Here is a 22,903-nt window from a genome sequence, read left to right as displayed (position 1 = left end):
GGCAGCTGTGAAAAAGGCAAATTCCATGCTAGCAATAATTAGGAAAGGTATTGAAAATAAAACAGCCGATATCATCATGCCGTTGTATAAATCTATGGTGCAGCCGCATTTGGAATATTGTGTACAGTTCTGGTCGCCTCATCTCAAAAAGGATATTCTAGAGTTGGAAAAGGTTCAGAAGAGGGCAACCAGAATGATCAAGGGGATGGAGCGACTCCCTTACGAGGAAAGGTTGCAGCATTTGGGGCTTTTTAGTTTAGAGAAAAGGCGGGTCAGAGGAGACATGATAGAAGTGTATAAAATTATGCATGGCATTGAGAAAGTGGATAGAGAAAAGTTCTTCTCCCTCTCTGATAATACAAGAACTCGTGGACATTCAAAGAAGCTGAAGGTTGGAAGATTCAAGACAGACAAAAGGAAGTACTTCTTTACTCAGCGCATAGTTAAACTATGGAATTTGCTCCCACAAGACGCAGTAATGGCCACCAGCTTGGATGGCTTTAAAAGAAGATTAGACAAATTCATGGAGGACAGGGCTATCAATGGCTACTAGCCGTGATGGCTGTGCTCTGCCACCCTAGTCAGAGGCAGCATGCTTCTGAAAACCAGTTGCCGGAAGCCTCAGGAGGGGAGAGTGTTCTTGCACTCGGGTCCTGCTTGCGGGCTTCCCCCAGGCACCTGGTTGGCCACTGTGAGAACAGGATGCTGGACTAGATGGGCCACTGGCCTGATCCAGCAGGCTCTTCTTATGTTCTTATGTTCTTATGCTGAAAGCCAGGACCTCCAAGGTGGCTTTCTCTGAAATGCTACCGGTTCCACGCGCAGGACCAGCCAGACAGGCCCAGCTTTGCAGTCTCAATGTGTGGATGAGACGATGGTGTCGGGTGGAAGGGTTTGGATTTGTTAGGCACTGGGGAACATTTTGGGACAAGCCGGGCCTGTACAAAAGGGACAGGCTCCACTTGAACCAGAATGGAACCAGACTGCTGGCACTTAAAATTAAAAAGGTGGCAGAGCAGCTTTTAAACTGACTGAGGGGGGAAACCCGACAGGAGCTGAGGAAGGTCCGCTTCGGAGTAAACCTCCCCCCTGGGATAAAGACCAAAGAAATGATGACATTTTAAAAGGGCATTGTGAGAGCAGGGGCACAGGATATAAATTCAGAAGAGCAAAATTACCACAGGCCAAACCACAAGTGCCAAAGACACTTGAAGAGAGACACTGCTTACAAGTGCCTGTACGCTAATGCTAGGAGCCTGCGAACCAAGATGGGAGAACTGGAGTGCTTGGTATTTGAGAAGAGCACTGATATAGTGAGCATAACAGAGACCTGGTGGAATGGAGAAAACCAGTGGGATACGGTTATCCCTGGATATAAACTATATCGGAAGGACAGGGAAGGACATATTGGTGGCGGAGTCGCTCTATACGCGAAAGAAGGCATTGAATCCAGCAAGCTCGAAACCCCCAAAAAGGCGGACTCCTCCACAGAATCGTTGTGGGTGGTGATACCATGCCCCAGGAGGGATTTAATACTGGGAACGATCTATCGTCCCCCTGATCAAAATGCTCAGGGAGACCTGGAGATGAGATATGAAATTGAGGAAGCATCCAAACTAGGAAATGTGGTAGTAATGGGTGACTTCAACTACCCGGACATAGACTGGCCGCATATGTGTTCCGGTCATGACAAAGAAGCAAAATTTCTAGATATTCTAAATGACTATTCCCTAGTCCAGTTGGTCATGAAACCGACCAGAGGGACGGCAACCCTGGACTTAATCCTCAGTGGGGACCGGGACCTGGTGCGAGATGTAAGTGTTGTTGAACCGATTGGGAGCAGTGACCATAGTGCTATTAAATTAAACACACATGTAAATGGCCAATTGCCTAGAAAATCCAACACCATCACATTTGACTTCAAAAGAGGAAACTTCACAAAAATGAGGGGATTGGTAAAAAGAAAGCTGAAAAACAAAGTCCAGAGGGTCACATCACTCGAAAATGCTTGGAAGTTCTTTAAAAACACTATATTAGAAGCGCAACTGGAGTGCATACCTCAGATCAGAAAAGGTACCGCCAGGGCCAAGAAGATGCCAGCATGGTTAACGAGCAAAGTCAAGGAAGCTCTTAGAGGCAAAAAGTCTTCCTTCAGAAAATGGAAGTCTTGTCCGAATGAAGAAAATAAAAAGAACACAAACTCTGGCAAAAGAAATGCAAGAAGACAATAAGGGATGCTAAAAAAGAATTTGAGGAGCACATTGCTAAGAACATAAAAACCAACAACAAACAATTCTATAAATACATTCAAAGCAGGAGACCATCTAGGGAGGCGATTGGACCCTTGGATGATAAGGGAGTCAAAGGTGTACTAAAGAACGATAAGGAGATTGCAGAGAAGCTAAATGAATTCTTTGCATCTGTCTTCACAGTGGAAGATATAGGGCAGATCCCTGAACCTGAACTAACATTTTCAGGAAGGGATTCTGAGGAGCTGAGACAAATAGTGGTAACGAGAGAGGAAGTTCTAGGCTTAATGGACAATATAAAAACTGACAAATCACCAGGCCCGGATGGCATCCACCCAAGAGTTCTCAAAGAACTCAAATGTGAAATTGATAATCTGCTAACTAAAATATGTAACTCGTCCCTCGGGTCCTCCTCCGTGCCTGAGGACTGGAAAGTGGCAAATGTAACACCAATATTCAAAAAGGGATCTAGAGGGGATCCCGGAAATTACAGGCCAGTTAGCTTAACTTCTGTCCCTGGAAAACTGGTAGAAAGTATTATTAAAGCTAGATTAACTAAGCACATAGAAGAACAAGCCTTGCTGAAGCAGAGCCAGCATGGCTTCTGCAAGGGAAAGTCCTGTCTCAGTAACCTATTAGAATTCTTTGAGAGTGTCAACAAGCATATAGATAGAGGTGATCCAGTGGACATAGTGTACGTAGACTTTCAAAAAGCGTTTGACGAGGTACCTCACCAAAGACTTCTGAGGAAGCTTAGCAGTCATGGAATAAGAGGAGAGGTCCTCCTGTGGATAAGGAATTGGTTAAGAAGCAGAAAGCAGAGAGTAGGAATAAACGGACAGTTCTCCCAATGGAGGGCTGTAGAAAGCGGAGTCCCTCAAGGATCAATATTGGGACCTGTACTTTTCAACTTGTTCATTAATGACCTAGAATTAGGAATGAGCAGTGAAGTGGCCAAGTTTGCTGACGACACTAAATTGTTCAGGGTTGTTGGTGAGGGCCTCCTGCAGATACCATCTTATCAGGAGGTTAGTTCTGCACAATATAGGAAACGGACCTTTAGTGTGGCGGCACCTACCCTGTGGAATTCCCTCCCCTTGAATATTAGGCATATTACTGCCTTTTTGCCGCCTTTTGAAGACTTTCCTCTTTCAACAAGCCTTTTAAGTTGAGACCTATCCCAGTCTACGTCTGCTAGAATTGCTTGTTAATATTTTTAATAGTGTTTTAACCCTTTTAAAAAAGATGTTTTTAAAGCTTTTTAAAAAAATGTTTTTAATGTTGTTTTAATTTATTTTAAGGTGTTTTTATGATGTTTTAAAGTGTTTTTAGCGCTTCTGTTTGCCACCCTGGGCTCCTGCTGGGAGGAAGGGCAGGATATAAATCAAGTAATAAATAAATAAATAATATGTATATATTTATATATATGGGCTAAGCTTTTGTGAACTACAGTACTTTTCATTTGTCAATGGAGTTTAGTTCCTTTAATGGCATTCTGGCATATGCATTTTTACACTGACTTTGTTAAAAATTCTGTGAAATTTCAGTGTTCTTCTTCGACTAGCTTTGCAAAGAAAAACTAAATGTGATAAAAGTTGTGCTTTGTTCTGTCTCCTCCTCCTCCTCGCGGCTCATTCCAACACAATCTCTCCCAGCTTCCGGATTCGCTGCTTCACGCCCCTTCTGCGCCTGTCCCCTTCCTTAATGTTCAGCCCCTCCTCCCCGGGCGCGGCTTCTTGCGCATTCTCCGCCACTTCGCGAAGGTAGCTCAGCCTGGTGCGGGCAATACATGCGCAGTTGCACGCAATGTCGTCGTTGGCGCGTAGCATTGTGGGGAAAAGATGGCGGCGGCCGTGGCGAGGGTGTTTCAAGGAGCGTCTCGGCAGGTCAGAGTCGTGGTCGTACATATTTCCTCATATATTGCCGTCCCCTCCTGGCGCTGGGATGTCTCGGTTGTACATTCTTGCTTATTTATTTTGAAGTGTGTTGCCCACACCTTGCACATATTCGCTGCGCTCATGTCTAATAATACGATGCTGATACTATCCCGCTATGGAACAATGCCCCGTCGAGCTCGGTTAGGCGTACTCCCTAGTAAGTGTGGGTTCCCTTGCAGCCTAAGTGTATTAATCGGAAATGCTTAAAAGCGGTAGGTCACTTGTGCAGAAAAAAAAACCTTGGTTCTGTTATGCATGACTTGCGAATCCATCATGAGCCTGCCCCTGAGCCCACTGATGTACAAATTTGTTAAATTACAGTCAGCTGTGTGTACCTTTGTTTATGAGAAGAAAGCAGGCTTGATTTATGAAATCTCAGTTCTGTGCTCAGGGTGGCAACATGGGCTTTTCATTTAGGCTCACAACAACATGGGTGATACATGTTACTACCGTGTTTCAGAAATGGAGGCTGGGTTGCTCAGGACATAAACGCAGTTGGTAAGCTAATGAGTGAGCTGGGATTTCATCCCCAGGCGCCAAACACAAGCCATGTTTTCTGGATAATCCAGAATAAGTCTATTCACTTAAAGCACATTCTCCCTCACCCACCAAAAATATTGGAAATGGTAGTTCACTTCTCACAGAACTACAGTTCCCAGTGCCCTTAACAAACTAAAGTTCCCAGGATTCTTTTTTTTTTGTGGTGGGTGCTTTAAATGTATGATGTGTATGTAACAGGGCCAACATGTAAATAGCCATTGTCCTGGCTGGCTGTAGCAAGTAAGAATTTCTTTCAGGTTACCAATTTTTTTCCCCCATGCATCATCCTTCAGTGTGCTAGAAATTACTAACGGTGGTTCTGGGTGGATAGGCTAGTAAAATTATTATGGACTCATACTTTTGTGGCCTTTTTCCCCAAGACTAAATCTGGGAAAAAACTTGTCATCAAATTAGATAAAAGTGTAAGATTTTAAAAATAACAGCTGCGCTAATGAACATCTGGACATTTGTACTTGATCGCTTACACAATTTACCAAACCTTGACCCTAACTAATTTTTATTATAATAGATCTTCTCCATATCATGTATTGGGCAAGTAAGGAGTTATTATGTTGACTGGAGGATGGTGCGTGATGTTAAGAGAAGGAAAATGGCTTTTGAATATGCAGATCAGAGGCTGCGGGTGAATTGCCTTAGAAAAAACAAAATTTTGCCCAAAGAACTCCAGGTAAGGTGGAAATTACTCTGCTCGAGTTATTCTGGATCCTAACAATGTAGTAACTATTCACTCCATCCCAATTATATCACAGATTCCAAAAATTATTTTATTCCAGTATGATATAAACAAAATCAGCATTCTGCTGGTTATGAACAGAAATCCATTTCTCTAATAATTAATTTTCCACAGAAAATCCATTACTTCTGCATACTTTTTCAGTCATCAGTTTATCCAGTTTGTTTTTTCTAGGAGCTAAGCAACCACCCAATCATTCATGAAGCAGGTTTCCAGTTGTGTGCAGTTATGAATTGCTTGGTAAAGCATTACATTGAGTGTCAGTGTGGAAAAGAACCTGCTGTTGAAGGATCCTGCCATGTGGCATTGTTATTATGGTTGGTTCCCTGAACTGGAATTTATTATTTATTTAAAACGTTTTTCAGTTAAAAGATTCCAGTTGGTTTTCAGTTGGTTATTCTGTTCAGGTAATTGGTCTGTGTTCCTTCTTATTTTGAAAAAGTATCAAAAGTATTGATGGTTTAACAGTTAGTTTTCCTCCTTGGTGGTTCTGTCCTTTTACAAAATGTTTTCCTTTTTTTAAAGTGGTGGTATTATAGGTAAGCTCTGAAATGCAGTATATTGTGTTTTTGTTAAGTACCTGTGCACATGTGTGATTTGAACAGTCCAGGAACATGTTAAAAGAAAACAACAGAGTGTTATGACACCTTAAAGACTTAACAAATTTATTAGGGTATAAGGTTCTATACATCAGATGCATGAAGTGTTGCCCTTGGTTGCTAGTTTTTTTTTCCTAAACAGCTGCTGCTGTTAATGTAATAATCAGTCTTTACTGTTCTGCATTTCATTAGCTTCAGTTACCCCGCAACCCCCCCACCCCACCCCCTACCTGCAACTCAAGATAACATTTCATGAATCTGATATATAGCCCTAAATGCTTTTGTTTTAAATGTCTTCAAGTCAATTATGATTTATGGCAACCCTTTGAATCCTTTGGATATATTCATAGGGTTTTCACGGTAAGAGGTATTCAGAGGTGGTTTACCATTGCCTTCCTCCAAGCCTACGGCATCTGGTATTCCCAGGCGGTCTCCCATGCAAGTACTAACCAGGCCTGATCCTGCTTAGCATCTGAGATCAGACGAGATCAGGCGTGTTCAGGGTAGTATGGCCATAGCCTAAATGCTTATGCCATAATAAATGTTATTCTGTAAGGTGCTGCAACACCACAAGAGGACTACCCCTCTGAAAATAGTTAGGGGAGGTATTAATTTTAGTTAGGAAACCTTGGTTCCAATTCAGGCCTAGTTCTTACTGGAGTGGTAAACCTGTATTTAGGCTGTATTATTAAAGACTACAGGTAGGGTAATCACTAAGGTGATGAACGCACCTCTATACAACTCACCCCCCCCCCAACACTTCCACATAGAAATCTAGCATGTCAGGAAGGATAGTCTAGAATCCTTCTCTGACACCTAGTTTTTGCATGTAGGGAGTTTTCCCCCCAGGTGCATTCAGTCATATGAGCTCTCACCTGAAGTCTGAAGTATAGCCCAGAAACAGGTTTATACCTCAATGAGGAGTGTATCCTGTTAACATAATTAGAGGTGGCTGATATACACCATCCTTTAGACTGTGGTTGCATTGCAACAGCCCTCTCTTTATATTATTTAAGACATTTATATACTACTTAATCATTAGCATTTCTAAGCAGTGTACATAAACCATTCAGAAAATAAAAAAGTTATAAAACCAAGCATTTCTTTAAAATGTCTGCTGGAACAAGAAAGTCTTAAGTCATGTGCCTGAAGTTCTGTAAGGAGGGTACTTGCTTAATCTCAATTGTCAGGGAGTTCCACAGGCTGGGCGACAACACCGAAAGCACAACTTTTAGTAGTTGCAGGCCATGCATCTGAGCCGTGAGAGACGGACCACCAATAGAGACTCCCCCAAATATCTCAGTAATTCGGTTGCAATATAAAGGATTAAGCTATCTTGGACCCATGTTGTTAAGAGCCTTGTAAATAAATATAAGAACCTTGAATCTGGTCTGCTAGCATATAGGTAGCCAGTGCAAGCTTTAAAGCACCAATGTTCTGTGCTGGTGGAAGTTTGTCCTCATCAACAATCTAGCCACAGGACTTTGGACCAGGCACAAGGGTAGCACCACATAGAGTGCATTGCATTAATCAAGCCGAGGTTACCAGTGCTTGAGTCACTGCAGCCAGGCTATCCATGTCTAAGAACAGCCATAGTTGGTGCATTAGCCATAGCTGATAAAAGGCACTCCTAGCCCCTGAGGCTACCCAAATCTCTGTGACAAAGAAGGAATCAGGAGCACCTCCAAATGACAGACCTATCCTTTCAGAGGGAGAGTAACCCCATCTTAGACAGGCAAATGGCCAGTCTCCCAGCCACCAGAACCATTCAACCACAGTGCCTGTCTTCACAGGGTTCAAGCTCAGTTTATTAGCCCTCATCCATTCCATAACTGCATCCAAACAATGTTGCAGATCATAGTCTCCATTGACTCAGATGTTATGGAGAAATAGAGCTGTGTATCATCAGTGTACTGATGATACTTTGCCCCAAAACTCCTGATGACCACTCCAAACATCTTCATATAGATTTTAAGCAGTACTAGCAACAGGATTGTGCCCTGTAGCACACCATAGCACAAAGATTATGGGGCCAAGACACTCTCTGGACATGGGCCTTATACACAGAGCTCTTACTTTGCTGTTTCTTCTAATGGCTTGTTCTGACAGTATCTGCCATCTCACAACCATGTGTACAAAGTGTGAGGGGCCCCTTTTCTTCCTAGGAGAGAACTGCTCACATCTCATATGGAATAGAAAGGCTGTCATGCACAGGGAACATAATGTGAGAGACCTAGAATGGTGTGAATTCTAAAACTGGTTGCTAGAGTAAACTATCTGAATTTACAAGTAGCTACAGGCGAATACATAATTTTGAGCACAGAAAATGTATGCTCCACTGGGTTTTAACCCTTTAAGCAACTCCTTCTCTAAGAGATAAAAACTTGTGATTTCTGCTAGTAGTTTAGTAGGGGGAAATTCAAGCGTTGGGTCACAGCCGAAGTGGTTGTAAAATTGCTGCTGTGACATTTACTTCCTGTAGCGCTAAACTTTTAAGAGATCAAAATGTCTCTGTGAATTATATGTACTACTAAGTCCAGAACACATGATTACCACTGCTTTTAATTTGTTTCAGGAAGTGGCAGATAAAGAGATAGCTGCCCTACCCCGGGACAGCTGCCCAGTGAGGATCCGAAATAGATGCGTTCTGACATCCCGTCCACGAGCTGTAGTGTGGCGATGGAGACTCAGCCGCATTGTCTTCCGCCATCTGGCTGACCATGCGCAGCTCTCTGGGGTACAGAGAGCAATGTGGTGAGCCATCACCAACAAGGCTTTTCATCAAAAAGACAAAACTGAATTCTATTTCAACTCCTAGGATGTATTTAAGACAAGCTATATAGCTTGCAGCATTCAAGGAATGGGGAGAAACAGAGTGTGCAAATTGGTAGCAGATTGCTGTATAGAAGATAAGCTAGTTTAGTTTTGTCAAGATTTCTCAACCTGCTCACGTTGCAACTTTAAAAATGACACGGAAAAATAAACAGTCCCAAGCTTGACTTCTGTTCATTCCTTGCATTTAAGGTTTGATACATTTAACATTACAGTGTTGCAGGGCACATACTGTTAACAAATCTGAAAACACCATATATAATCAAACTGGCTTATACAGAGTATCCAGATACACTATACGGTTATTACTTATATTATCTTCTTGACTAGGCTGTTGATCAGCGCAACTCTTAACTGGAAGAATGCATGGTCCAAGAACAATGGTTAGAAAAATGAGCGATTAAGTACAAGAGGTGCATTAGTTATCCTTTATTTTTCTATTTCTATTGGTGGGTCAGAGGCCTTGGCCTCAGATGTTCTTTTGACTATAGCTTGCTCAGTCCATAACTGCTCTTATGGCATACCTCAACAAGGACAGATTAATTTCATCTGTGCTGATGACATGAAGGTTTGTTCCAGATTGAAACTTCAGTAACCATCCCCAGGAGCTTCTCAGCAATGTATGTATTTACTTAATCAGCATGCATTAATAATGTTCTTGGAATGTGCAGAGTATATAAGCACCCTTGCCTATGTATGCAGCTTAACATACACCTGCCCTGAAACACATTTCCACAACTTTCCTCTGCTTCTCATACAAAACCTGAGCAGGTGAAGCATAAGTGAAGAGATGTTGACAGCAGACAATACACAGATGCATTCAAACTAATTTGCTAATTTTTATCAGTTTCACAAAAGCACTGAAAGCCCTAAAGCCTTAAGGAAAAAGGGCAACACACTTTAAGAAAATGCATTTTAGCATGTTTCATTTCCCATCTCCAACCTGAAATGTAACTCATTGACATTTGCTTAGAAGGTTATGTAAACACCACACTTTCTCTGATCTCAGCAGAAGTCCCATTCAGAAAATGTACACTTAAACCAATCTCCATCATTTGTTCAAATATCTATTGGTAAATCATCTTTAGCTTGTTTTTCTCGGCTCTCAACCCAGGCTTTGTTAATTGATCTCTTCATTTCATCATCTCCTTCAGCATACATCTTTTTCAGGAGATTCATCAATCCTTCACTGGGGTCTGATGTGTCATAAGAAGCTTTCCTAAAGTAGGCAGATATAAACAGAGAAGAAATGACATTATCCATTACACACTAACTTTGGTATGCCTCTTGAAACATTTATATACAAGTAATTAAATGACCAAGTGACTAATGCTCTAATACTAAACATGTTTACCTGAAACTAAGTTTTACTGAAAATCAATGGAACGTATCGTGAGAGATTGCTAGGATTAGGCTAAGAGTGACTGGATGGGAGAGATAGGAAATCTACATGACTTTCAATTCCTGTTCTGTTTCTCTCTGCTCCTGCTCACAAATCTCCCAACTCTCAAAACTGAATTTGTGCCCTTCTATTTTCAGATACACAGGCTACTTCTGACTAAAGGGGAGCAGAAGTGAGACAATGAAAAAGTGCAGGCATTAAACAAATCTGTCACTTGCACTTCCTATTATTTCTGTTTTATCTGCAGCCCCTGACAAATAAAAGAAAAATAGCTAAGCCCACTTATATCCTTGACGGGGGTGGGCGGGAATCAAAGGTAAATGCTATGTGTTACTCATAACTCAACAAGGTAGTCTTAACACCCTCAGAAGAATCTCAACAACAACAAAAAAACTTGAAAATATGATTGCTTCATTATGTTCCAGGCTTGAAATCAATGCCACATAAGGGCAGAAAAAAAATACACATGGGCACGGCTCTGGTAAACTATCCATGCATCCCTCGGGGACCTTGCTTTGCAAATTGAGAACCATGGATTTCACTCCAGGACAGATGAGTTCCTGAACATCTGGCAGAGTAGTAATTCCACAAAAATGCCATGAAGCTTTTCTGCAGCAATACAAGCAACCAACTTCTGTATATATAATGGGATATTAAGTATTTATATTCTTAAATACTGCTTACCATGAAATCCCTATTCGCCATAAGTTGGGATCAACTTGAAGCTAGTCCATTTCCATTTCAAGAACACAGGGAGGATCTCATTTAAAATACTGTGGTCAGTTTTGAGTACAAAAAACCACCAATAGAAAAATAAGTTTCCACAAAAAATATTACAAGCAGAGATTAAAAGCTCATCCTGTTTCAGCTTAAAAAGACATGGGGATTGCATTCTATTCTGAAGATAAACAAGTTCTAGACAAGATGAAGATTTAGCAGAGCTTCTGACTAAAATATCTGCCCGTCATGAATACACATTAAAAGGGTGCAATTTGAGTCTCTGATAGGGGAACCTGGACTATTGTTTTGCCACAAAGTTTCTAGACCGCCACAAATGGAGAGACCACAACGATGCTTCTCAGCTTCAAAAAGTAGCTCTGTCTCAAAATATTTTGCATTGATCAACACAACTCTGGGTTAAACTCAAGCTGCAAGTCCTTTTCTCTAGAAATCACCGCGACAGAACAAGAAATAGAGGTACACCTACTCCTTCTCCTTCGTCTCTTTTTCAACCTGCGTTAGGCACTCCCATTTTTCCTCTTGCTTTTTCTTACATAGTATCAGGACCATATCTGTTTTGATCTGAAAAATAAGAAAAGCAGTACTCCAAAAATTGAAATGAGGTGACAGAAATACCATAACTTTATTTTTTAAACAATTGAAAGAATGGCAACTCAACCCTGTAAGCTAAAATTACAGAATACAGAAAACAGGCAATACTGTTCCAAAAGAATATGGTATTTTTTAAAAAATGGGAGAAATCCAACAGTTAGCACAAGTGGGAGAGTTGGCATTTTTGCACAAGCTATTTTTGCACAACTGTTAACAGTATACACTGCGCAACCCTTTTGGCCAAAGCCATCAACTGGATTCAGTTGTGTGATGTGAAGAAAGGGGCTTCTGCCAGCAAAATGTCTGTTGCCAATGATTTGAGACAAGATAATGGTTTACAACTGTTAGAACATTATTTTTCAGCTATGTTAATCCTCTATACCAGGTGTGGGGAAGCGTTGGCCTTCCGGATGTTGCTTTACTATAACTCCCATCAGCCCCAGCAAGCATGGCCAGGGTGAGGGATTATGGGAATTGTAGTTCAGCAGCATCTGGATGGCCAAAGGTTTCCCAAACTGATGTATGAATGTCAGAATAAATGTTCTTGTATACATGTGCCATGTGTACAATGTGTGTTTGTTTTTCTAACGACCATTACTGGATCAAAACAGCAAGAGCCACAGCCACTGGCAAGTGAATGTCTTTCTGCTGTGCTCAGGAGACAGAAGGTTTCCTACTCCCAACAAGACCAACATTGCCTGCTAAAGTCTACGAAACCAAATGTGACATGGATGAGACTAGGCTCCTTGGGTGGTATGCAACCAAGTGCTTCTACTAGTGCAAGGACTTTTGGCTGTGCAATGGAACTTCCACTCCCTCTCCCCCACATACCCCCTAAATCTGAGCTGGGGTTCCCCAAGCCTCGGGAGTAGACGGGGGGGGTCATGGGGAGAGGGGAAGTTCCATTGCACAAGCAGAAATCCTTATAAGAAGCACTTTGTTTCATACGGCCCCTTCTCCAACATGCTTTCTTTGTGAAGGAACCTCTCTTGCTGTGGTCATCTGAAATGGTACAGTCCAGATATATCACTCTAGTGAGAAATACACCTGGGTGATATGTGGCTGACTGTCCTTCATTGCCCAGTAATACTGAAAACAGAAATGAAGTATTTGGACAGGGAGCCTATTGGGGGCAGTTATCTATCCATCTTGAAAACGGATACTGCAGAAGTCATGGCTCAACCTTTGGTCCAGCAAGTGTCTAATTATTCACCAGATCTGCAGTAGATAGCTGTTATTAATTTGATTTATTAGACGCTTGCTACCCGAAGGTCTCCAAGCGGCTTATAACATTGTTAAAAACTAAAATATATATACCATAAAGCAGCAACCACCCCCAGGGTACCAGCTATGTCCACCAGGGTACCTGGTCCACCATCAGGGTAGTCCTGAGGGTCGGGGAGGGGGGGCTGCTGTGGTCTATAGGAGCTCCATCTTCCTCTGCAGGCACCCTGTCCATGTGACTACTGGTCTGGAGTGTTTGCACCTTATGTTGGGTCAGCGGGACAGACTGGGGATTCTGTTGGTGTACCGCCCACCCCGCTGCCCAACAGAGTCCCTAGCTGAGCTGACGGAGGTGGTCTCGGCTGTACTGTTGAGATCCCCCAGACTGTTGGTTCTGGGGGATGTCAACATCCATGCCGAGGCCACCTTATAGAGGGTGGCTCAGGATTCCATGGTCTCCATGACAACCATGGGACTGTCCCAATATGCCAATGGCCCAACACATGTAGCAGGGCATACTCTAGATTTCGTTTTTGCAACTGGACAAGGAGATGGTGATCTGAATGTGGGGGGCCTTACATCAGTCCCTCTGTCATGGACAGATCACTGCTTGCTGAAGTTTAGACTACAGTGGCTTTTCACCTCTGCAAGGGTGGGGGACCTGGTTCGCCCCCAGAGACTAATGGATCCGGATGGTTTCCAAAGGGCTCTGGGGAGTTTTCTGGCTGATAGGGCTGGCACTCCTGTCGAAACACTGGTTGAACTGTGGAAAACAGAAATGACCCGGGCGGTCGACATGATTGCTCCTGAGCGCCTTCTCCTGTGTAGAACTCGTACAGCTCCATGGTATACCCCAGAGTTGAGAGCAATGAAACAATATTGGAGATGGTTTGAGTGCAGATGGAGGTGAACTCCTAGTGGATGCAATTATACACTGGAAAATGCCTATGGTAAGCTGTATTTAGGGGCAGTGAGGGCAGCAAAAAAACAGTATTTTGCTGCCACTATCAAATCATCATTCTGCCGCCCAGCGGAGCTCTTCAGAATTGTCCGGGGGCTATTACATTCTGGCCCCAGGGACATGGTAGAACCATCTGAGGCCCACTGTAATGAATTTGCTAGGCACTTCCAGGATAAAATCTTTAGCATCCGCCAGGACTTAGACTCCAGTGTTATAGCAGGTGAATCAAGCAAGGTATCCAGAGCACAGCCTTGTCCCTATTTCTTGGATGAGTTTCAGTTGGTGCAGCTTGAGGACATTGACAAGGTGCTTGGACAGGTTTGTGCAACCACTTCTGTGCTGGATCCTTGCCCTTCTTGGCTAATAAAAGCTAGGAGGGATGGAACAGCCGGCTGGGCCAGGGAAGTGATTAATGCCTCTCTGCGAGAGGGGGCGGTCCCTGGCTGCCTGAAAGAGGCAGTAGTGAGACCATTCCTGAAGAGATCCTCCCTGGACCCAGAAAATCTTAATAACTATAGGCCGGTAGCAAATGTTCCATTCCTGGGCAAGGTCTTGGAACGAGTGGTTGCAGGCCAGCTCCAGACACTCTTGGATGAGACCGATTATCTGGATCCATTTCAGTCGGGTTTCAGGCCTGGTTTTGGCATGGAAACAGCCTTGGTCGCCCTGTATGATGACCTTTGTTGGGAGAGAGATGGGGGAGTGTGACTCTGTTGATTCTCCTTGATCTCTCAGCGGCTTTCGATACCATCGACCATGGTATCCTTCTGGGGAGACTGGCTGAGTTGGGAGTGGGAGGTACTGCATTGCAGTGGTTCTGCTCCTACTTGGCAGGTCACATCCAGAAGGTGGTGCTTGGGGAACATTGCTCGGCACCCTGGACTCTCCAGTATGGGGTTCTGCAGGGCTCAGTTCTGTCCCCCATGCTGCTCAACATCTACATGAAACCGTTGGGTGTGGTCATCCAGAGTTTTGGAGTGTGTTGCCATGAGTATGCTGATGACACGCAGCTCTATTTCTCCTTTTCATCTTCTTCAGGTGAGGCTGTCAATGTGCTGAACCAGTGCCTGGCTGCGACAATGGACTGGATGAGGGCTAATAAACTGAGGCTCAATCCAGACAAGACTGAGGTGCTGCTAGTGGGTGGTTCTTCTGACCAGATGGTGGATGTCCAACCTGTCCTGGATGGGGTTGCACTCCCCGTGAAGGAGCAGGTTCATAGCTTGGGGGTTCTCCTAGAACCATCTCTGTCACTTGAGGCTCAGGTAGCCTCAGTGGCACAGAGTGCCTTCTACCAACTTCGGTTGGTGGCCCAACTACATGCCTATCTGGACAGGGATAACCTGGCTTCAGTTGTCCATGCTCTGGTAACCTCTAAATTAGATTACTGCAATGCACTCTACATGGGGCTGCCTTTGAAGATGGTTCGGAAACTGCAGCTTGTGCAAAATGCAGCGGCCAGATTGGTAACAGGGACCAGACGGTCCGAACATATAAAACCAATTCTGGCCCCCTTGCACTGGCTGTCTGTATGTTTCCGAGCTTAATTCAAGGTGCTGGTTTTGACCTATAAAGCCTTACATGGCTTGGGACCACAATACCTGATGGAACGCCTCTCCCGATACGAACCCACTCGTACACTACGTTCAAGATGAAAGGCCCTCCTCCGGGTGCCTACTCCAAGGGAAGCTGGGAGTCTGGCAACAAGGGAGAGGGCCTTCTCAGTGGTGGCCCCCAAATTATGGAATGATATAGCTGATGAGGAGCACCTGGCGCCAACACTGTTATCTTTTTGGCACCAGGTCAAGACTTTCCTCTTCTCCCAGGCATTTTAGCATGTGTTTTATACTGTTTTAAATGTTTTAATTGTGTTTTAAATTGTTTTTTAGAAGATGTATTTTAAATTGTATTTGTTTTTAGTTACTGTAAACCGCCCAGAGAACTTCGGCTATGGGGCGCTATACAAGTATATTAAATAAATAAATAAATACAACCACAGAAAGCTTTGGCAGCACACTAATACAAACATCATCATCTTGGTCTATCAAATGCCTGGCAAAAAAGAGAAGTCTTTATCTGGTGCCTAAAAAGATGTCAATGAAGGTGCCAGGTGACCCTCACTGGGGAGCGTATTCCACAGATGGGGAGCCACAACTGAAAAGGCCCTCTCCCTTGTCACCACTGCTGAGCCTGAGGGGGGACCTGGAGAAGGGCCTTATAGGAACATACGAAGCATCCCTGAACTGCGGAAATCATGGGAATCTAAAACATGTTAGCACATACAGAAAAAGATGCACTGACCTTCCATGAGCTGCTTTCTGCAGAGATGGGTTTCAGAAGGTTGTTGAATGTCATAGCGTAGTTCTTTTTATTCAGATTCTTCACCAACAGATCAAATGATCTAGAAGGGAGAGAAGATGAGTCATAAATCCAGTCATAGTCTACCAAATTTAGAGAAAACTGACATGGAGGGGGGACTGCTTTGGGCCTACAGTCTAATACCTGAATATTTGGAAGAAGAAATTTGGATAAAATAGTGAATAGGTAAGATACTGTCAACAGTCTCAGTATTCTGGCACCTGAAAGTGAGCCTTATCAACATATTTGAGATAAGCAAAGCTTGTAGAATAGAAGCCACCTCCGCTTTCCCAATTTTCTTAAACCCTGCAGGCCAATGTTGACAGGTAGACGGGGCCATCCACCTGTTAATCAATTGATGCCACAATGACATCAGGTGGCACAGTACTTTAAAGTCCCAACAAGCACCTGAGGTGCGCAGGGCTCTTTGGAAGAGGCTTGAAAGAGCCCTGTGCTGTGTCCATCAACTGCTTTTCTATGGGTTTGAAGCTCCTTTTGGCCCAACCACCTTTTTACCTGCCCGCACCTGACATCAGGTAAATTGGCAGAGTGGCCAATAGCAGAGTGGCCAAAGTGGCCTGCAGGTCAGAGGTTCCTCACCCCCAATTAGGAAGAACAGAGATGCAGTCTCTCCCTATTTTACCTTATGCTTTTGTACTTGCAGTGTCTACGTAAGACCAGTCAAGAGCAAAAATCCCTCAATTCCCAGAGTTCTCTACACATGCCAAGTGGGAATGGAGAGGTGAATGACAATGCAAGAAATGGATTTGGGTATTAAGCCTAGCTAAAGTTTGTTGATCACTGATAATACAGGCGGGCCCCGCTTATAAGGCAGGTTCCGTTCCGGACTGCCGCCGTAAAGTGGAAATCACCGTAAAGCGGAACCCATTGACAATAATGGGGCGCGTCGTGTGAAAATTACATCAAAATTGCGCATGATGTTAAAAAAACACCATAAAAGCGGAACAAGCGCCTTAATGCAGGGACTTTCCCTAATTGAAAGCTGCCGCATTAGCGAAGCGCTGTAAAGCGTGGCCCTACTGTAACCGTTTAATTCATAGATTGAGAAGGAAGTTTAATACTTGGGAACTATTTAATATGATTCTGAAACATCTTTATATGGGAACAAGCAGCAAGGGACAAACAATGCAAGAACTGATTCAAATTTTAATCTGTACTTTCTGGTGTTTAGTAAAATACCCACCTTTCTGTGAAGTGTACCTGCACGTTCTCAGCTGGGAGATGCTGAACTCCATTTAAGGTGATGTAGATTTTCACAAATTTATCTGATTGATCCCAAGCTAAAGGGATTAAAAGAAAGCCAGATTACAGACGTGATTCCAAAATGCTCTAAAGAGGTGGAGAAAAATGAAAAGTTTGCCTTACCATGAAATGTCTTTCTGATCAGCGGAGAGTGGAGCATACAGGCAAGAGCTGGTTAACTCTTCCTGGAGGAAGAGGCAAAACACTTTTTTGGGGGGGGAAACTTTCTGTGGCCAGCCAGAAGGGGAGGTAACCTTCTTTCAACTTCCAGTATGTGACAAAGCCTAACCAGTGAACTGCTAACCATCTTTTAACTAGAGAAAAGGGGGGGGGGGAACTAGAGAAACAGAAAATATAGGAAAGAGGGTTGTCATGGGAAGCCCTCTCTGTCCTGATCAGGTTATTGTGCAAATGTGAAATGCTGGGAGAGCTGTCAAGACATCCACAAACACCCCATATTGGTTCGACTGACAGGATGGGCTGCATGTTCCACACTCCCCTGACCAGAGAAATGCCACAGAAAGGCCAACTTTCTGTTCTCTGCTACCATGATTTTGGTGAACACCTGTGGGGCTGAGGCAAGGCCCTGTATTGGTACTCGTGGTGGCCGTGCACAAAGGGGAGGAAGCATCTGTGCTGCTGGAGAATGGGGACATGCAGGTATGCCTCTGTGAGATCCATAGATCCCAGGAAGTCCCTCGGTTGAATGGCTTTCGCAATAGACCTGAGTGTCTCCATCTTGAACTTCTTTGTCCGCAGCAAGCGGTTCAGGAACTTTAAATCCAAGATGGCACGGTAATCACACATTTGGGGACTGTAAAGAACACAGAGAAGATTCCTGAGCACCGCTGATGCTCTGGCATGGGTTCTATGGTGCCTATCTTGAGAAGGTGAGAAATGGCATCCAGGGTTCTCTGTAGCTTCTCTGAGTGACGCGATGGAGGAGCTGCCCTCCATCTGTCCTGTGGAATGGTGACAAACTCTAGGGAGTAGCCGGACTGGATGGTGCTCAGTATCCATTTCTCTGAGGTGAAAGCAAAAGAGTGAAGCCTGATCTGGGCCTGACCTGGCATCATGTTAGGCTTTGCTTGACACTCAACTTGAGGTTTAGACGATGTTTGTTGCTGCCCCCTCCCCACTGGATGGTGTGGACCAGGTGTGCTGGCAGGAGGAATTCTAGGAAGAGTTCCAGGACCCACTGCACTGTTGAATAGCCCTTGGGATGAAAGGAATGTGGCGTTTTCTTATGGGACTTGTTATCCTTCCTGGGAGCGGAAGAGCCTTTTTATCCTTGGTCTCCACCAGGTGGCACTCTAGACTTGCCAAAAAGTTGACCACCTGAGTAAGGCTGTTACTTGGCTGTTGAATGATGGTCCACTTCCCACTGTTTCAGCCAGATACTGTGTCTTACTACCACTCCGTATCCGTGTGCCCGCACTGAGTACTGCAAACTGTCCAAGGAGGAATCTGCTAGGAATTCAGCTGTTTTTGCTAATTTGTGCAGCCCTTCCCTGATGTGCCTGGCATCAGGAGGCATTTCTATTAGCAATGCTTTAGCCCACTTTACCACAGCCCATGCCAGGAAACAGTGGGCTGCCGAAGCACTCATGGCCAATGCAGATGCTTCGTGTGCACATTTTAAGATAGCCTCACTGCACCTGTCACTTTGGTCTGAAAGAGTATCCACTCCTCCTTTGGAGATAGCTGCCTTGGCCCTGAGGGCAGATACAGGCTCGTCAATGGCTGAGACTTGAAAGGTTGCCATGGTTGTGGCAGGAAGTCCATATAGCTTTTTGGACAGGGCATGAGGAGCTTTGGATTTGGCTGGATGATCCCATTCTTCCTTAACAATGTCCTTGAAGAACTTTGGAAAGGGAATAACCATCTTCTGTTCCCGATCTGGGTAAGACGTCTGAAGTTCCCTGTTCCTCTTCCTCTAGTTGCCCCTCCTGAAGAGTTTTCTTAGGAGGGTCTAGCTGAAGGTAGGCCATAGCCTTAGAAATCAAAATAGGATAGGAGTCAGGAGAATATAATATCTTATGCACCGGGTATGGCATAGGGGAACCCTCCCCTGAGAGTCCCTCTTCCTTCTCCAAGTCTGAAGCAGCAGATGATGGGAGGATACCCTCCCCCCAGGAGTCTGGGTTAAGGGAAAGGCAGTGAGGCTGGAACCCAGAACTGGAGCATCTTTTGCATTTATCCTTGTGGGGTTTAGGCTTCTGGAAGAAGTCCCTTCTTTTGCTCTTCCCCCTTCCTCTATCTGGGCTGGCATCCAAGGAGGAGAAAGAGGAGGAAGAAAATGAGAAGTAATCATGGCAGCGGGCCCTGGAATGCTTGGAGCCTTTTTCCTGTGCGCACGGGCCCAAGGCTTGGCTAAGAAAGCCCCCGCCTCCCTCATTGTGGCCTTGTTAAGCCAGGCCAGCATGGCTGACGAGGTAGAGGGCTTATCTAAATGGTGAGATTTGGCACACTTTTTTCCTGCAGGAGTCACGTGTGCATCTTCCCCTCGCCCTGGTTGAGTAGAAGGGAGATGAGAAAACAAAACTATTTCAGGCAGGGAGTCTAGCATGGCACCTGCCACTGAGGCGAGGGTGACTAGGGGATTGCTTAAATGAGAAGTAGATTCCCCCCTGCTCAGGGAGCCATTTTCTTCAGCCGAAGCACTGTCTCTCCCCTGAGGCATAGTTAAACTCCCAGCTGAAAGGAAGGAAAGGCTGGAGCTGGAGATCCCTCCCCCCCCCCGATAAGAAAAGCTTAGTGGCTTTACCTGAAAACAAGGCAGCAAGGTGGCAAACCGCACCTCGCAGAGGCCTGTTGCCCCAGGGGGGTTCCAAATGAACAAAAAGCCTTGGATAGCAAGGGACCAATCCCTATTTCTCCCAGGCTCTTTAGTGGCAATGCTCCTGAAAAGCTTCCCTCTCTTTAGGGCTGCAGAAGAGCGTTCCTATAAAGGACAGCAGGGGGAGGCACAAGACACATCCACCTCCGCCGCACCCTGGCGCTTCCCGTGCCTCTTCAGAAAACAATTCCTCTCTTCATTCCTCAAAACTGCCTATTCTCTTAGGGCAGGAAGTGAAAGAAGAGAGGTGCAGAAGTCTGTGTGCTGCAACGGCAGTCCAAGATACACTCTCTGAAAAGAGCGGAGAAAATAACTAAACTGTTCCCAAATCCCTTATGGGGGCCATGAAGAACAGGTTGACTCTGTTACTTGCTGAAGGCAGAGTCCAGAACTGGAGAAGGTTTCCTCCTCCTTCCGGCCAGCCACCAACTAAACTTTTTTTATAGTGCTGACTCTGCCTCCAGGAGGAGTTAACGCATTCCTGTCTGCTCCACTCCTCCGCTGACCAAGAACAAACATTGTTTCATACGTTCAGCCTCGTATACCAGTTTTGATTATACTCAAACTGGAAAACTGCTGTTTAATCTCTGCTTATTAACCAAGATGCAAATCTTAAGTGTCAAATAGTAACCTGAGAAATGACTCAAGTGACAGAGGGTTTGCTGCTCAAGTTTTGGTGTACTCCCATCTCCTTCCCTGTGGGTCATACAGGCCTAATCTTCCAAATGGATAAGTAGTTTTGGAACCTCTGCTCTCATACTACTGCTTGAGAAAAGGGATAGAGTTGCTTGTGGGTAAAAGGATAACATTGGTTTGGCTATAGATCCCATTTCATCCCATATGCCAGGAAAGGGGTTCCAGCACAATTTCCAAGTATTTCAACTCTTTCATCCTGCCTTGATTGAGACTACAGGAATACCCCGCATTAACGTACGCAATGGGTCCAGAGCGAGTACGTAAACCAAAAATGTACTTAAAGTGAAGCACTACCTTTTTTCACTTGTGCCGCCACTGTGTCACCTCTCCTTCACGCGGAGCCTCAAAGCCCTGCGCTAAAGCCTCTGCTGCTGCACCGCCGCACCTCCCAGCTGATCACGGTCGCGCGGTTGCGTCTCTTTCCACTCCCCATGGACCAAAAGAACAGGCCACAACCAAAGGTTAAGTGTCCGTTCTTGCGAAGCAAGCGTACGTAACCAGGGGAATGGTGCTACTGTAAGTATGTCCATACTCCCAAGAGTCCTTAAAGTGAAGGTCCGTATAGCGGGGTATTCCTGTATGGTTTTGTTTAATATGCTGCCAGACCTTCCAGTGGCTGCATGGGGGTGCTACTGTTTTGTTGTTGTTAATTGTTATGTTTTTATGGTGTTGTTTGTTTTTGTTTTAACATCGTGTGAGTCGCTTGGGAACCATTGGGTATTAAGCGACTAATAAATCAAATAAATAATGGAAGGCTTTTGCTTCTCCTTCTGTCAGCCTCAGATACTAGTGCAGCAGAGTTTAGTAATTTTCTTCAAGGCACCAAGATTTGGAAGAAGCACATCTTCTGTTCTTCACCCGCAGAGTTTTTCTGGGTTATTACAATAGTTGCCCTATCTATGCCAAAATCCCATGAAACTTTAGATGAAGTGTCAAGTTTATTCATGACCAGGATTGTGTGAATTCCATTCTAAATCAAAATTCAGCATCTATTTCTCCAACAAGAAGAAATACTTCCGCAACCTGTACCACACAAATTAAATAAATGTGCAGTCTTTTTACTAAGTCATTCTGCTTCTGCTAGTCATGGATAGAGGCAAAGACCAATAAAGAGTTGAAGTTTCACCCCAGCTCCTGAAAATCTAAATGAGCAATTTATCTGGCTTCTATTTCACCAGATTCAGTCCACACAAGCAATTTTGGCAACCATAAAGGCTAGAAACTTGCTTGTTTATTTTTAATGAAAGCTGGGGTTTCCTGGAAGCAATTCTAATACCATTTGCAATGGCTTTAATGTGTTTCTGTAGGATTGCACACACAAAAAACTGTTCATGACAGAGATATATCAATCTCTGCACAAAAACCTACTTTTCCAGAGATAAACCAACCTATTAATTGCTAGACATTGGCTCTGTTGTTAACTGAATAGATATAACCAGTACTCTGCAAGCTTATTTTCTCTTGATTCTACTGCATTAATAAATCTGTGAATCAGCCCTACCATAGTTATTGATTTTCACTGTGTATCCTGTTGGAAGTGGTCTTTCTTCTTCAGATGTCATTGGTTTTAGTTTGAGAGGCTGCTGGTCCTTAATTTCTTTTTCTATCTTATTTTTTTCTTCCAGCAAGACATCATGAACTCTCTTTCTTGATGCTTTTTTCAGAAGCTCTTTCACCTCATCCAAATCTTTCTGTAACTGGATCAAATACATAAGGCACACAAATCCATTAATGCATATACTACTACATAAGCTGCCCTGAAAGCAATTGCTGACAGTTAAAACAACAAATACAGTAAAGATCAAAACACAAAGTGCAGAACAGCAGACACAAGAATAAAACCAACATCCATTATTAGGACAATATCTTTATTAGGCCAACCAACATTTCATAAAAGAGTGTGCAAGGTTTTGACAT

General features: G+C 44.1%; 2 protein-coding genes and 1 pseudogene across 2 annotated transcripts; 1 reads left to right on the top strand and 2 right to left on the bottom strand.

Moving 5' to 3' along the window:
- Positions 1-4,003: 4,003 nt before the first annotated feature.
- Positions 4,004-9,078, top strand: MRPS14 (mitochondrial ribosomal protein S14). The gene is made up of 3 exons (XM_061634162.1): positions 4,004-4,135; positions 5,256-5,414; positions 8,655-9,078. The coding sequence occupies exons 1-3, from the start codon at positions 4,091-4,093 to the stop codon at positions 8,835-8,837; spliced, it is 387 nt and encodes a 128-aa protein (XP_061490146.1). The 5' UTR covers positions 4,004-4,090; the 3' UTR covers positions 8,838-9,078.
- On the bottom strand, positions 6,481-6,599 carry LOC133388251 (5S ribosomal RNA; annotated as a pseudogene).
- Position 9,079: 1 nt separating the features above from the next.
- On the bottom strand, positions 9,080-22,698 carry CACYBP (calcyclin binding protein). The gene is made up of 5 exons (XM_061634161.1): positions 22,488-22,698; positions 17,393-17,489; positions 16,132-16,231; positions 11,521-11,615; positions 9,080-10,130 (listed from the first exon to the last, which is right to left on the bottom strand). The coding sequence occupies exons 1-5, from the start codon at positions 22,696-22,698 to the stop codon at positions 9,971-9,973; spliced, it is 663 nt and encodes a 220-aa protein (XP_061490145.1). The 3' UTR covers positions 9,080-9,970.
- Positions 22,699-22,903: the final 205 nt, after the last annotated feature.

This window comes from Rhineura floridana, chromosome 6 (genome assembly GCF_030035675.1).
Source record: "Rhineura floridana isolate rRhiFlo1 chromosome 6, rRhiFlo1.hap2, whole genome shotgun sequence".
Taxonomy (NCBI): domain Eukaryota; kingdom Metazoa; phylum Chordata; class Lepidosauria; order Squamata; family Rhineuridae; genus Rhineura; species Rhineura floridana.
This window is presented reverse-complemented; position numbering and strand designations above follow the sequence as displayed.

Coding starts and splice junctions, on each gene's coding strand:
- MRPS14 (XM_061634162.1), top strand. CDS start 4,091: ATGGCGGCGGCCGTGGCGAGGGTGTTTCAAGGAGCGTCTCGGCAG. Junction 4,136..5,255: donor TTCAAGGAGCGTCTCGGCAG/GTCAGAGTCGTG, acceptor TTATTATAATAG/ATCTTCTCCATATCATGTAT. Junction 5,415..8,654: donor TTTTGCCCAAAGAACTCCAG/GTAAGGTGGAAA, acceptor AATTTGTTTCAG/GAAGTGGCAGATAAAGAGAT.
- CACYBP (XM_061634161.1), bottom strand. CDS start 22,698: ATGTATTTGATCCAGTTACAGAAAGATTTGGATGAGGTGAAAGAGCTT. Junction 17,490..22,487: donor AGTGAAAATCAATAACTATG/GTAGGGCTGATT, acceptor TAATCCCTTTAG/CTTGGGATCAATCAGATAAA. Junction 16,232..17,392: donor CAGGTACACTTCACAGAAAG/GTGGGTATTTTA, acceptor TCTCCCTTCTAG/ATCATTTGATCTGTTGGTGA.